Source organism: Amblyomma americanum, chromosome 8 (genome assembly GCF_052857255.1).
Source record: "Amblyomma americanum isolate KBUSLIRL-KWMA chromosome 8, ASM5285725v1, whole genome shotgun sequence".
Lineage (NCBI taxonomy): Eukaryota > Metazoa > Arthropoda > Arachnida > Ixodida > Ixodidae > Amblyomma > Amblyomma americanum.
Window position 1 is genome coordinate 25,080,965 of NC_135504.1, and position 16,209 is coordinate 25,097,173.

General features: G+C 51.0%; 1 protein-coding gene across 1 annotated transcript in view; it reads right to left on the reverse strand.

Annotated features, from left to right (window-relative positions):
• LOC144101153 (uncharacterized) overlaps window positions 1-16,209 on the reverse strand; it is a 93,542-nt gene that overhangs the window by 31,122 nt on the left and 46,211 nt on the right. The window contains exon 2 of the mRNA XM_077634192.1: window positions 4,753-4,848. Coding sequence (XP_077490318.1) covers window positions 4,753-4,837 — 85 coding nt within the window. The 5' untranslated portion in view covers window positions 4,838-4,848. The remainder of the gene's footprint in view (window positions 1-4,752; window positions 4,849-16,209) is intronic.

Genomic DNA, 16,209 nt, shown 5'->3' on the forward strand with positions numbered 1-16,209 from the left:
GCCTCCGCAGCCCGCTCGTTCAGACGCTGCAACGCCATATGCTCCATGAGCTTACCTGCCGCCGATGTTAATGCCACTGGCCGGTATCCGCTCAGCTCCGTAGGTGGGCGCCCTGCCTTTCGGATGGGACAAATGACCGCGGTTCGCCAATCCTCCGGAAGCTCCCCGCGTTCCCACACCAGGTTGATCTGCTGCAGGAGGATCTGTCGTTGCTGCGCATCCAGGTTTCGTAGCATTTGGTATGTCACCCCGTCCGGTCCGGGCGCCGAGCGGCGGCGGCAGCGCTGCAGCGCATTGTTCAATTCCGCCGCGGTGAACGGCGCATCACATGGACCTTCCGAGGCGACGGGCGAGGGACTGGCGTCGCTTCTGGGGCTCTCAGGAGCAGCTATGTTAGCGGCGTTTGCGGGGCTGGGCGGCGCGAACCGATCGGCAAACCGCTCTGCCAATTCTACAAAGCTGAGCCCGCTGGAGATTGCGAGGGCGGCCAGCGGTTGACGGTTTGCCTGTGGTTCGGTGATGCGCCGCAGGGTGTCAAACAGCCTCCGCGAGCTGACATCTTCCTCCATCCTTTGGCATAGTGGCGTCGGCCGATTCTCGTGCGCCTGCTAGCGTGACAATGCAGAGTGGCAGATGAAAGGGATACTCCCCTCCCGCCATGGTCGGGGATAGACTCCTCTCTGCATTGTCACGCCGCTTCCCTGCACTATGACGCTTGTAGGTTCATGAGAATCGGCCGACGCTGTTGGCTGGAAAGGGGTCTTTTGGCGGGGGAAAAGCCGTTTCTTTCTGGAGTTGTATTCAACTATAGGGAGGAAGATGAGAAGGTTATATATGATGAGCCCTGTTTATGTCGCACCCATAAACAGAAGTGCAATGGAGGTCACGTGGTCTACTTTCGCACTGAAAACTGTGCTGGCAAGCTGCCCTTACCTAGGAAGAAAGCTATAAGAAACGGAGCAACAGAGGAGAGCATAGACCACTCCGATGCGTCGCTGTTTCCCGCCCTCTCACAGCCCATCCGGCCACGGGAATGTGGTTAAAGAAGGTAAAATGTCTCATAGGGGGCAATGTTTGGCTCCCATCATACGGAAACCTTGTTTGCTAATGCTGTTTACTATCAAAGTTATCGGCTTTGTACAATGGCCTATTATACCACATTCACGCCCCGTCCCCACCCACACCGACAGCAAGCATTCTGTCATAATTTCGGTTTCAGCGACCGCTCTGCGGTTGTCAGAACCTCCCAGCCTTGCGGACTGGAAGGCGGAGGAGGCGTAATCAGAGAAAAAGCAATGCAGGAAACAGAGCGATAAAAAAAAAACGCTTAGGGAGGAGCTCTCTTGTCAAGACGGAGGTACTCCCGCTTCCGGCTTCGCTGGATGCTGACGTCAGCTCCTCTCCTAACCTCTTCCTTCCTCCAGGTCTAGAACCGTGCCCTGAGGTAGTCCGAGGCGGCCACGTGACGTCACTCTCCGTCGTCGCACAAACGTGCCGGAGGTGCACTTAGCTCCACGGCAGTCTGGAGGATGGTGTGCACTTTCTTCTCTGGCATCAGCGGGTGTACATGCACGGTGCCGGAGTTTCGGTTGATACGCGTGACCTTCCATGCTTTTTACAAACTGCCTAGCGTGGGACGGCCTTCGAAGAACACTTTCTCTGCTAGTGACGCCCTACCAAGAGGCCGACTGAGGCGACAGGTATACCTACATGCAGGGAACGCCGCTATCGTGCGAGGCGTGTTGGCAATAAACCCGCGACATTCCATGTTTATTTCTCCACTAAAGTTGTAAAAGAAACAAGGTAACCATACTGGCTACTCGAACAAAAACGGGAACACAAGAAGTACGCAGGACAGCGCTTCCCTGTGTATTAAAGGGTCAATGAGCAATAGGTTCGACTCTGTAACTTAATTCTTTAGTTTACTCGAACACTATCTCCGCCGGTGTTCGGTGCGGATTTTTTTTTTTTTTCGATCAAATTTGTATTCAGCGTAAAGGCGGTCGCACTGTGTGGCGTTCGGCTTTCTTTTTTGCGTATTAGGCGTTTTTGTCATTGTAGTGCTTCGCACTTTATTACCCCTCACGAACTCGGAAGGAGCTTTCCTAGTAGTTAATCATCACGTTACTTCACGTTACTTCGCGTTACTTCACGTTTTCAGTGCTTTCATTCCTGAGAAACAAAGTATGAGACGCAGCTTTCTCATCTGAAAACTGTGATATTGTGACGGACTAGAAGAAGACAAACTGTGCAGTGGCGCGGGCAGGAGTGCTGGCGCCAGGCCGCCCTCCATTAAAATAATTCTGTAGCCATCTGTCATCTCAGTTCATTGCCGTCCCGATTTGTGTTGTAGTGTGTAGAACAGCATGCATGGGAGCGACCACGTTTCACCGTTTCCTGTGTTGAAAAACAAAAGAAAAAAATCTTCCATACTTGACATTCTTGAAAAGTAGCCTGGGTGGTGGAAGTGGTGGAGGTAGTATGAATGTATACAGGCAGGATTGGCCTTACAGTGGCCTGTCCGCAAATGTTCCGCCTGAGTCACTGTTTTAAATGATTACGTCTCTACCACTGTTCCATAATGCCAGCGTCCTCTAAAGACTTGACGAGTGACTGTGACACTGAACGCCGCTCAGTTCTCTTGCAAAAGTAACCGATCGATCTGATCTCACTTCAATGCGTTTTTATGGAGGCAAATCGCTAAGGCGCCCGTGTGCTGTGCGATGTCAGTGCACGCTAAAGATCCCCAGGTGGTCGAAATTATTCCGGAGCCCTCCACTACGGCACCTCCTTCTTCTCTCACTCCCTCCTTTATCCCTTCCCTTACGGCGCGGTTCAGGTGTCCGCCGATATGTGACACAGATACTGCGCCATTTACTTTACCAAATACCAATTATTATTATTATTATTATTATTATTATTATTATTATTATTATTATTATTATTATTATTATTATTATTATTATTATTAATATTATTATTAGTACCTCCAAGACAAGCCGCAGGCCCTTATTACTCAGCGATCAATGGATTAAGACCGAGGCCATGGAGGATTATTTGATCACGGTACTCTTTCAATTGTCGCTACTGCCGCTCACTAAGTATCGAATTATTTGATAGAGGCGAACCTTCGATCGAGACCAACTTTCGATTGTGGCTAAATGCAGAACCGCCCGTGTCCTGTGCTCGAAATTAATGCGGAGCTCTCCACTAAGGTGGGGGACCAGGTGGGCCGCATGGTCCGCCGGGTTTCCAACAAACGCGGAGGGTTACGAAGTAAGGATGCCTTGCGGCTGGCAAACGCCTTCGTAACTAGTCGAATTCTCTATTCGACTCCTTATCTCCACCTACGGAAACAAGAGGAGGACGCCCTTGAGGTCATCCTTCGCAAAATTGTTAAACGTGCCCTTGACCTCCCCATCACTACTTCAAACAGCCGGCTTATGGCTCTTGGGGTGGTGAACACTTTCCGGGAGCTCCGGGAGGCGCCCCTTACAAACCAGTACACGCGCCTGTCGCTAACGGAGTCGGGTCGCCGCCTTCTTGCTCGACTCCATATCCAACACACCCGTCCAATGGAAGACAGGTTTCGCATCCCGGAACTGTGGAGACGTGCCCTCCACGTGCGGCCTCTTCCAGCAAACATGTCACACGAAGACCATAATGGTCGGCGCCTGGCACGAGCGGAAGCGCTAGCCCGATATTATGGCAACAAAACAGGTGTCTACTACGTGGACGCCTCCGGCCCTCACCACGGGGGATGGTACACGGCCGCGGTAGTTCACAACAGCAACACAGTTAACGGCCTAACTTTCAGAGCCCGCAGTGTAACACAAGCAGAAGAGGTCGCGATTGCTCTCGCGGCCTCACATTCCAATTCAAAATACATAATCACCGACTCGCGAGGGGCCTGTCGGAACGTCGAACAAGGCTGCACTCCCTTCCTAGCCTATCGAATATACCAAAATTGCATACGGGATACGGACCCCGCACACCGTTACCTCATATGGGCCCCTGCTCATCAGGGGTTGGCAGGAAACGAGGCAGCAGACGCAGCCGCCCGCGCGCTCTCTCACCGGGCTGTTTTCTCCTCCCCATCCGATCAGGAACCCGATTTTATTCCGGTCTATACATTCAAAGATATTACAACATATTATCAAAATTGTCATCGCCTTTACCCTAGTCCATGTAAAGGCCTGAAGAAGGCGGATGAGCGGCTCCTTCTCCGCCTTCTCACCAATACATTGCTGTGCCCGGCAGCGCTAAAACATTTTGACCCCTCCTTTAGTGGCAGCTGCCCACACTGTAGTGCAGTGTCCTCTGACACCTATCACATGGTTTGGGCCTGCCCCTCCAACCCCGCTATTCCCCCCATCCCCAACCCAACCCGGTAGGACTGGGAGGCGACCCTGCTCGGCTGCCACGACTTACAGGCCCAACAAGCCTTAGTCGGGCGCGCCCGGGCGGCGGCAACCGCCACTGGGGTCCCATACTAGGGACCTCCACCTAGTGCTTGTACGGATCGGTCCCTTACGGGCTGATCCAAACATACCTCCTATTCATCCGTAATAAATGTTTTCACCACCACCACCCACTGCGGCGTATATAATTCGTACCCCATATCCGTACAGCTTCGGGGTGGTAAACCCCTCCTACTACTTTGTTCTTCCAGCTCGATCGGTTGTTCGAAGTGGCAGGGAGAATATACAAGCGCTAACAAACAGCTGTCCACGTCGAGCAGCGGAGACTCACCCTGTGATTGTGCGCTGGCCAGGGAAGCCGCCAAGACTGCGGCGGCGGCCAGCAGCGCCCCTTGCGTCGGCCGCGGTAGCCGCATCGTGCACCAGCCTGCATGAGAGATAGATATATATTCAACACAAATTAGGGAGTCCAGGATTGCTTTTGAAGTGCATAACAATAAGTAAGACATAAAGTGGGGACTCTACAGTCATTTCGCTGAAGAAACTCTTGAAAGCAGTGTGGCAAATTTGTCCCTGCGACCTTCTTAAGAGGCCAAGGGACAAGAACACTTCTTAAATCCCAGAAATAGCGTCGTTCTGCCAGTCGTTGCTTCAGCTAGGAGGATTGTGGGCTGACTCCTGTAACGTTTCTTTCAAGGATTGACAGTTAAGTAGACAAACAAAGAGTTAAGTTGGCAGATAAGCCAGCGGTTCCTCTTTTTGAAGAGGGCCTAAAATCTCAAGCCGCCGCGGTGGCTGAGTGGTTATGGCACTCGGCTGCTGGCCCGAAAGACGCGGGTTCGATTCCGGCCGCGGCGGTCGGATTTCGATGGAGGCGAAATTCTAGAGGCTCGTGTACTGTGCGACGTCAGCGCACGTTAAAGAACCCCAGGTGAATAATAATAATAATTGGTTTTGGGTGGGAAAGGAAATGGCGCAGTATCTGTCTCATACATCGTTGGACACCTGAACCGCGCCGTAAGGGAAGGGATAAAGGAGGGAGTGAAAGAAGAAAGGAAGAGATAGGTGCCGTAGTGGAGGGCTCCGGAATAATTTCGACCACCTGGGGATCTTTAACGTGCACTGACATCGCACAGCACACGGGCGCCTTAGCGTTTTTCCTCCATAAAAACGCAGGGTTCGAAATTTCCGGAGCCCTTCACTACGGCGTCCCTCATAGCCTTAGTCGCTTTGGGACGTTAAACCCCCATAAAACCAAAACCAAGCCGGAAATCTGGTCGTGCTGCAAAGGCAGGCCGACAGGCTCCAGCCTCGTTGCAGAGAACGGCAGAGTCGTGACCGCCTTGCTGTGTGCCTATATACAAAGACGCATTGAGCTTTCTCCTCGCCCTTCCATCACCGTCGCCTCTGAACGGGCGTGGAAAGTCCGGCGAGATGTAGCGAGATGCACGCGCGCTCACAAAGCGCCCAGTATTTAGGAGCGTGACACAAGCGGTGACTGTGGGTGCGAGGATGTATGTACATTGGTGGCCGCGTCGTCCTTGCCGCTAAGCGTCGCCCCCCGTGAACCCTCGTTACACGCCACGCGGGACGGAGATTACGACGACGCCGCGAATCGGACAGCCGCGGCAACGTCGCGTGACCAACGGGACGCTGATTGTTCCGTGCAGCGCTGCTGCCTGTGCAGTTCATCAGCTCTGACTGTGCACCAGCCAACTCCTATGCACTTTTAACTACAACGCACCGAAACATGTTGATAAACAACGCGATGTTAAGCCTACGTTAGTCGAATTCTAATTAATACATCTCATCGCATCGGTCGCGCGTAATCTCGATACTCTGACCTTTTTTTGTGTTGGTTTTTGGGTGGATGTGGAGAACTTTCACGGACCTTTGCCAATAGTGCGAATCTTATTGCAGTCTTGTTTGTCTGGATTATCTTCCATTAGCTTTTGTTTTGGATTTTTTCTTCGAGCCGTCGTAATTTCCCGAGCGAAAAAACTTGAAGCGCACGTGGGATTTGGGAAGAGCGGAAAACAAAATTTCGGAAGAGCTGAAATTTCACAAAAGGCGACAGATATGGACGAGAGCTCGTCCGTACTAGCCTACTAGCCGAGGCGGTACTGGCGACATACGTCACCCGCTTGGGATACATAAAGTTGTTCCTCACTCAATCACTTACCAAGTACATCGATCAACCACCCTTCTGCATGAAAATATAGCCAGCTCATTCGGCGCGCTTTATAAGAGACATTTAGAATAGGGGGACCTTATGGATTAGGGGCATAGGGGCACAGCGGGGTGCCAGAGCGCAGGCGCAGAACAATACCGCCCATCCTGCGCATGCGCACTGGCGCTTCACTCCTGCTCCTTATCAATAGGGTACCCTTATTTTAAAAGTATCTGTTACCCCAAACAACACCACAGCAGTAAAGTAGCTTACGGTGTATACCGCCATCGCGAGAAGAGTAGCCTTCGAACGCACTGCACCCAACTCCACCGAGCGGCGTTCGGATCACGCGTCGTCCCTGGCCTTCGGGGGCCGCGCGACAACCGAAGCCGCGTCGCCGGCGTCAAAAGAAACCGCGCGTTGATTGCGCTCCCAGTCGCCTCGAAACAAAGGAGGCAATCTCTGAGGAGCGGAACCGCCGCGGCGCGGCCGCAACAATTCACCGGGGTGTGTGTGCGTACACCGCGTTGCGTTTCTTTCGTCGGCGTTCTGGTGCCTGGAGCGCGTGCCGTACGGGTCTGTGTTTACCCGTCGTCCCGCAGGTGTTTACCCGCACCTTTTGTTTTATTCCGCCCTTCACAGAGGGAGCGGCAATTTGCTGCGCGCTCCGCTCTCCACGGACCCTGTTCCGATGCCGCTTGGTCGAAAGGCAACAAGGACGACGTAAGGAACAACACGTCGTAAGTTCACATCCATTGGTCGGCGATAACACATTACGCCGCAACTTCCCTAGGAACTTCCATGCACATTAAAGACACCGATATGAGGGTTGTATCGAAAGTAATTCAAAAATTGACATAACCTCTTTATTACCTGATATCATCATCATCATCATCAGCCTGACTACCACCACTGCATGGCAAAGGCCTCTCCCATGTCTCTCCAATTAACCGTGTCCTTTGCCAGCTGCGCCCACCCCATCCCAGCAAACTTCTTAATCACATCCGCCCACCTAACCTTCTGCCGTCCCTTGCTACGCTTGCATTCTCTTGGAATCCACTCCGTTACCATTTAGGACCAGCGGATATCTTGCCTTCGCATTACATGCCCTGCCCAAGCCCATTTCTTTCTCTTGATTTCGACTAGGATGTAATTAACCCGCGTTTGTTCTCTCACCCACTCTGCCCGCTTCCCGTCACTTAACGTTACACCTACCATTTTTCTTTCCATGGCTCGCTGTGCTGTCCGTAACTTGAGCTGAACCTGATATAGATTGTTCAAATTCTACGTGTTTGTAGAATGACTGTTCTTATATAATAACCATCCGCCCTTCTGCAGGCAGGCAATAGAATTTTTGAAAGTAATGGATCTTTTTCAAAGCATTTAGCCCATGGATTCCGGGTAGAAGCAACGGACTGTCATAGTTTTTGACGAAGGAATGATGTAGGCTGTCCGATATTCAAAGAAGACTACTGAAATTTTGCGGAGACGACAGCACTGAGAAGCGCAGTGTGCTTGGATGGATTAAGTTTAAACAAGTAGTAACAGCACTGAAGATAAACCACGTAGTGGGAGAACATCAACTGTGACTGGTTCAGTAGTATTGCTTGTAATGGAGACTACGTTGAATAGTACTTCTGTATAGAGAAAGAGTTGCTTTACAAGCATGTGGAATTTTAATGACGTATATCGGTTAATGAAAAAGTTATACCAACGTTTACATTACTTTTGGATACTACCCCATCATCATTTAAATCGAATCCGCGAATTTTTCGCCGAAAATTCTTTTGTTGCGCGCTATTATGTCATCGTGATTACAACACTACCTGCAGTTTATAATAACAGTAATAACCGCTCTATTTATAAAAAACAGAAATCTTAGCGAAACGTAGAATGCATGCAGAACCGCCTTTGACACACGTGAAAAACGTTGTTTATTTTCTGTAGACTCTTTTTTTTTTTGTCTTGTAACTACCGTGGGCAAAGTTTTTTGCACGGGATACACATCCGGCTTAATTCTGAGCACCAGCGCATAGGGTGCTCTTGCTGCTGGTAACAAACACTCGCACACAAAAGTAGACTGGGGATGGCAAAAAATTGCGTTTCAAACGAAATCTAATAACAATGTATAATTGAACTGAACACAAATCGGCCAGTGCCACAGCAACTTCATTTTTCTTTTCATTCCATTTACCTTAGACTGCATAACGGAAACGAGCCTTCCTGCACATGACACCACCCCTCCGTAGCGAAACGAATTACTCTGCTTGTACGCATGAAAATAAACACGCCTTATAGCCGCCGCGGTGGCTGAGTGGTTATGGCGCTCGGCTGCTTGCCCGAAAGACGCGGGTTGGATCCGGGCCGCGGCGGTCGAATTTCGATGGAGGCGAAATTCTAGACGCCCGTGTACTGTGCGATGTCAGCGCGCGTTAAAGAACCCCAGGTGGTCGAAATTTCCGGAGCCCTTTACTACGGCCTCTCTCATAGCCTGAGTCGCTTTGGGACGTTAAACCCCCATAAAACCAAAACCAAACCAAACATGCCTTATTAACACACCTACAAGAATTTGTTCTTCACAAGTAACTTCTTCGCGGTGTTTTCGCATAGTTCGAGCGAAACTTAAGCTATAAAAATAACTACGTTCAAGTTCGCACGAGGTTACCGCATGATGGTGCAACAAGTTTACAATAACACCGGAAGAAAAGTTTTCAAAAAATACTTGGCAGCACTGCGGCTCTATAAAACGAATTTTTTCCTAACATATTGAAACCACGATGTATCTTCCGAAAACCACGGGACGGACGGACGCTGTCCTGTCTTTAGCATTACGACTGTGCTCGGCCTCGTTTTTGCGCTGCCCTCTTACGACTTAGGTCTGAACCCACTGGCTAAAACACACATTTTAATTTTGTTCGCGTTAGCCTACCGCAAAGCGCGCGTCCATTTGTGAGAGCGTTCTCCTTGAAAAGGCCGAGCACAGCTCGGGACAAGCCGAGGAACACGCTAGAAAATTGTTGCAGCCGTTTACACAGCTCGAGCACAACCATTCAGCGAACGCACAACAATCCTCACCGCTTTCGCATTCTCTGCGAACATACCTCCGTTCTTCTTCCCTTGCCTGCCACCTGAGAAAGATTAACAGTCTTCCGAAGCCAGCGTCTCAAAAAAAAAAAAAAACGCTCGTTAGTGGCAGAAAAAGCAAAAAACATAGACAGAATGTCCGGCTTCCGGGGAGGGGGGTTGAACACCAAAGAATGAGCATCCATGCATGGTTCGGTGGCAGAGACTAGGAAAGGTGGACCCTCGATGTTTACGCAGTGATGAGGGTAAAAGCTGCGACTGGAGGGAACACAGACGAACCTCCCTGTACATGGATGGCACTGCCCAAGAAGAAGCAGCAGCAGAAGCCAGCGAAAGGACGAGGGGTCGTCCGTTTAACTGCGCTCCGAGCAGGACCGGAGAGCGGTGGTTCCGGGAATCGGCGTCGCCCGCCCTACGCGGGCAAATGGCCTTTTTCTTTTTTTTTTCTTTTTCGCAATGGACAAGAGCGCGGAGTCGCCGAGGAGGGGACGTTGTCCTTCTCCGAACAAGCTTTGGAAGCGGCTCAACCTTGAACCCTGGGCGAACAACGCGATGACCTCCCGCGACCTCCTCCTCCTGGTGCGTAGGAAGACAGGGTGGCCGCCGGGGGTCAGGCGCCGTTCGGGACCGGTCATCTCTGGAAAGTCGCCAGCCAGGAGGGCACCAGCGCGCTAATGGTCATTTGCATGCGCCGACCGACCAACGGCTCGCCGCTGCCTGCCATGACGCGTAACCGTATCATCCAGCGGTCAAGGCGAAATGGTTTCGATGGTCGCGCTTTGCTCTTGGCTGCAGACTATGCCAGCTTTTTTTTTTTTCCGGCGCCTATTTATAAGGAATAGAGAGAGGGAAAGAGCTTGTATTTTCACCGCTGCGGGGGGTTGTGCGTGGAAGCCCTCAGGGGATAGAAGAGATTACGCAGAGCTCAGCGTTCCTACGCCTTCCGGTGGAATGCGGCTGTGATCGTCGGAAAGTTGCGTGGCAGCTTTCTGAACGGGGCCAGTTGGCTACGCGGTGCCAAGGTTAACGGCATTCGAAGCCTAGGAAAGAACACAATGCTGGGAAGGAAATAAAGGATTTGCAACACGATGTTTAAACGGGCTAATTTATTGAGCACGTATAGATTCTGAAGGTCAGCACAATGGTTAGTAAGACATCAAATGGGTGGAAACTTTACAACACTGAGGCCAGTATGAACGTTTGAAGGGTGCGCAAGAGCGATGGACAGGACAAAATGATGTGTCCTCTGGAGCATTACATTGTCACCCGCCGCGGTGGCTCAGTGGTTAGGGCGCTCGGCTACTGATCCGGAGTTCCCGGGTTCGAACCCGACCGCGGCGGCTGCGTTTTTATGGAGGAAAAACGCTAAGGCGCCCGTGTGCTGTGCGATGTCAGTGCACGTTAAAGATCCCCAGGTGGCCGAAATTATTCCGGAGCCCTCCACTACGGCACCTCTCTCTTCCTTTCTTCTTTAACTCCCTCCTTTATCTCTTCCCTTACAGCGCGGTTCAGGTGTCCAACGATATATGAGAGAGATACTGCGCCATTTCCTTTCCCCCCAAAACCAATTATTATTATTATTATTATTATTATTATTATTATTATTATTATTATTATTATTATTATTATTATTATTATTGTAGCTGCGTAGCGGTTTCCCGGACATTGGTATTAGTTGCGTAGAGCTTGACATCTTTCAGTTCCAGCAGGTTACGATAAGCAGCGAACCGTTGGAAGTGGTAGGTGAATACATCTACTTAGTGCAGGTAGTGACCGCAGGTCCGGACCACGAGAGTGAATGAAATGACTAGGCGAATAAGAAAGAATGGGGTGGTGTGCTTTTGTCAGATGCTCCGAGATCGTGAATAAAAATTTGCCAGTGTCGCTCAAGAGGAAAGTATATAACAGCTGTGTGTCACGGGTACTCATCTATGGGCAGAAACGCGGAGGCTAACGAAAGGGGTAAAATGATAAGTGCAGCATCAAAATGTATGAAGAGAGAAGAGTGGGTGAGGGAAAAAACGCGGGTTAATGACATCCTAGTGGAAATCAAGAAGAAGAAATGGGCTTTGGCATTGCATGTACTGCGAACGCACGGTAACCGCTGGTCCTTAAGGGTAACGGAGCTGATTCGAAGAGGATGCGAGCAGGGATAGCAGGGGGCGGCAGAAAATCAGGTCTGCCGACGAGATGAAGTTTGCGGAAATAGGCCGCAGCTTTTACAGGCCAGGGTTAATTGGAGAGCTGTGGGAAAGGCCTTTGTCAGGCAGTGGATGTAGACAGGCTGAAAACAATGCACCTTTCATTGTTTAGGAATGCTAGTCATGATTAGCCGGTGCTTACCTACGCGTTAGCGTTTGGACGAAGGCAATGCTCGGTCCTGTATCAGTTATTTGCGGCCGTGCTGGGGATGTCTGTGGATTGCAGCGACATAAGGAACTCTTCGTTTACGCCCCAGCGCGTTAAAATTGGTTTGGTTTATAGGGGTTTAACGTCCCAAAGCGACTCAGGCAATGAGGGACGCCGTAGTGAAGGGCTCCGGGAATTTCGATCACCTGGGGTTCTTTAACGTGCACTGACATCGCACAGTACACGGGCCTCTATAATTTCTCTTCCATCGAAATTCGACCACCGCGGCCGGGATCGAACCCGCGTCTTTCGGGCCAGCAGCCGAGCGCCATAACCACTCAGCCACCGCGGCGGCCACGTTAAAATTGTACAGCATTTTGGAGAGCAACGTTGGCAGTATGCATAATTCACGAAACGAAGTCAGTCTTCATTTTTTTGTTTGCTTTAAGAGTGATTCGTAATTGGCCTGTGCCTAGGGTGGCCTTGCTTGCTTGCTGGGGTGCTCAATCACGACCCCGGCCACGGCCAGTCACGGATAGCTCTTACCTGGAAGCGGCTTCGAGATTTCAGCCTAGGTGGTCACTTCCACCCCGTTCATCTCTTCGCTCGCGGCATTGCTTAAACGCACCCCCCCTCCCCCTCCACTTTCCCAGGGGGGTGAGGAAATTGCTGTCTCTTTCCCTTCTTCATAACCACCACCCTCCCTGTCTCCACAACACTTGCACAGCACTGCACCGTTTTTTTTCTTGCGGCAGGGTACACTGATGTTCCTTATAGAACGATCCTATCATTATTGATTGGTCAACGCAACGTCTTTATCTAAACAGCGGAAGACCGCAGTCGTTGTTATTGCCACTGCTAGTTACCATGATGCATTTGTTCTGATCTGTCGCAGTAGAGGTCATGATTGAGTGGAAACTGGTTCTGTTGCATAAAGCAGTGCGTTAGTATGCAACGAAGCAAGAGCGCAGCATTTGTGTGAGTTAATTGTTACGAACTACATGTACCTATCGCGTTCATCACCTACAAACGCTCTAGAAAAGTTCTGGCGTACTATAAGTCGGACTGAAAGCTAAACATTTCGTCAGCATTGCCTCTCTGGTTGGGTTTGAGAACTTATGGTAAACTGCGAGACATTTCCAGCCAAAACAAAAAAAAAATGTTTGCAGATGTCTTGCAGATCACTATAATTCTGATACAACTCAAGAACGAAGCAGCAGATGTCCCACAGAGGAGACAATCCAGCCAATGACGTCGACCGATTCTCATGACGTCGTGGACGTCGTGGACCTAATAAAGTGACATCGCAGGGTGTGGCCGATGAAGGGCGATTAACCACGGCTCAGTCGAATTAAACCGCGATGTCGTGAAAATCGGTCGAGGCCATTGGCTGGAGGGCATCCTTTGAGGGGCATCTTCCGCTTCGTTTTTGAGTTGTATCCACTATGATACGCTTACGCCTGGCTTCCCCGAGAGTCCAGAATAGTCCCATGTTTGCTCGAGCGACCTTCCTGACTGCAAGGCTATCTGCAAGGCTATCTGCTTGCACTTTCAGAAGTCTGTTGCGCCTCTGATAATTGGCTATTTTAAACTGAACTGGAGAGTACTTGTGCCGCGCAAGTTAGCTGCCCGCTAATTCGAAGTGCTGGCCTACTGCTTCCAGTGCCGCCCGATCAAGCGTACGGATTAACCGCACCTTCTTCGCCAAGCATCTATTGCCCTGGCTGCTAACTCCAGCTGCTTTGTAATCAGCGCGAATTCCAGCGTGTTCGCATGTGCACTCAAGACGGCAACGCAGTAAAACATTGGCAAATGTTGTGAATTCACCCCACCAGACCGCCCACAGAGAGCTTGCCCGAGCTGTCAGTTTCGTCCTTGAAGAATCAAGGTTCGGAGAGTGGATAAGACTTCCTCTGGCACCGCCTCTACAGCTCCATGCCATCTAATCGACATACTAGGTTTCGAAAGGCAGTGCCTTACTAGACGTTGCAGGAATGCTTCCCTCCGACAGGCACCCTCCGGTCCACGCAAAAGTAAGCGTCTACATAGTTCAGCTAGGCCTAAGGTCCGCACCTCTTCGCATCGCCGGGAAGACCCACGAGATAAATCTTCCCCGGACTCTCAGCAACAACAAAGAGGACCACACTGCGTTAATGAATGTTAATTACCCACAGCTAGGTTGAAGGTTAGTTGAGTGGAAGTGACGTGATGAATAGCGAAGCACTCTAATCAGTCGCGAACTTGAAAACATTTCGCTGTCGCACCCTACCAACTCGCAAATCTTGAACCCTGCCTTAAGTTGAACAGCGGGGGCCCGCCTCCCTTTTCCTCTTCTGTGTGGAGTACAAAGCGGCCGCAGTTAATTAGGGACTTTTAATTAAGCGCGAGGCGGAGATGAGCGACGCCGCCTCAGTGCTGCACGGGAGGGGCAGTCCATCCATTAGCACCAGAGGCAGCGGCGTCAGCGAATGAAGGGTTGGAGGAGGAAGAACCGACGCCTTGGCGTGTGAACCACTTGGTTCAAGATGAATGCCAGTGAGGGCCCGGAGCACGATGCATGACGGAAGACCACCAGGCGTGATGTGCCGGGAACGCCCCCTATCTCCGCCACGAGCACCGCCAAAGGAGCATGCATGTTTTGCCACCGATCGAGCGTAGAGCCGTGAATCCTGTATCCTTGTCGGCGAGGATTCTTCTTCCGCAAGCAGAAGCGAGTTCTTAGAGCATAGAATAATTGGCCGGATCATACATTGAGCACTCTAATTTTAACGAAATTAATAATGACTTGTTGAAAAGTTTTCATGTAACCGGTACTTTGTTAGAGGCGTCGATAGCAAAAACAGAGTAGCAGCTTGACAGAATGCGGAGAGGCAGTATACAGCGTGGTCCGAATGAAGAAGTTTGTTAACAACGGCAGCAGGTTTCAATGGACTCTGTAGTCTCACGCACGGCTTGTGACTCAGAGTCCGAAGAATCTTCTATAGGCATCAAGCGAAAGAGCAGGCCAATTGAAATGCTCGGCGGTTCTTGCAGTATACGCCACTTCAAGAGGCCTGCGAACTTCTGGAAGTCGTCTTTGTCGACTACGGCCCTCATCAACAAGTATCTTCCTGTGCAAACAACACGTTTGGTTGTCGTAAATGGCGCATCTGCACAAAACGCGTCTGCTCCTGATTTCTGAGATAGCGAGAGAACTAATTTTTCAGCTCAAGTGCGAACCTTGAACCTGTACGGCCCCCTTTTAGCCGCCTCATGTACATTAAGGTTTGTAGTTGTGCTAATTGGTTGAGCTGCCACCTGTACATTTAGGGCTAGAAACTCGGCTTGTTGTAACGACGTCACATGCATGGTAAAACCAAAGGACGGCGAAGAAAAGAGACTATATACCCTTGATTGTCCCTTCTTTAAACTCACTTTGCATAGATATCTTCCGAACGCAGGTAGGCAAAAAGACGAGGAGACAGAGAACACAAAGTGAGGTGAGCAAGTCCTCTTGCGTGTCGTCCCTTTTCCGGCGGCATATTTCTACCCTTTAAACACACTGACTCAACTTAGCCCCTCAACGTGTCTTACTGAATTCTCCTTGTATCCCTGCTGTTTAGTTTTTTCTTTTTTTTCGCGCTCACAAAAACGAGGCCGCTGCGATGGCGATGGGGCCGTTCTTCTTCACCCTGCCGATCCGTCGTTGACGCTGGCGTCGCCTCCGAGGTCGCACGTCGCTGTTGCGGCAAGCAAGCCGCAGGGCGGAGCGCGCGAGTCGCTCACGCGACGCTGCCTGCACAGCGCATCTACCGCCGAGTCCCCTCCACTGATGCGGCGCGTGGTGTTGCTGTGTATACCACACACCTCCCCAGCGCAAGCCGGCGTACACACGACACAAGGTCCGCGAGCGGCTTCTTTTGTTTCGTCCCGATCGCGTCGTCTGTTTTGCGTCCGATTCGTCATCCGGGCGTGCTTGCCGCCGCGCAGACGACGGCCAGCCCTCCTCGTTCGACGTTGATGGGGGCCGTCAGTCTCGCGAGACGACGACGTGTGTTTATTCACAGCGTCGCGTGGCTGCCCAGGAAGACCACCGAAGGCCGTAGCCGTCTTCTCTGCGCTACTCAGATCCTCCTCTCCCCAAGCCGAGCTTCGAATAACCCCCTCTGCTTCGACGTTTTTGTTTTTGTTTGTTTTTTCTCCTCT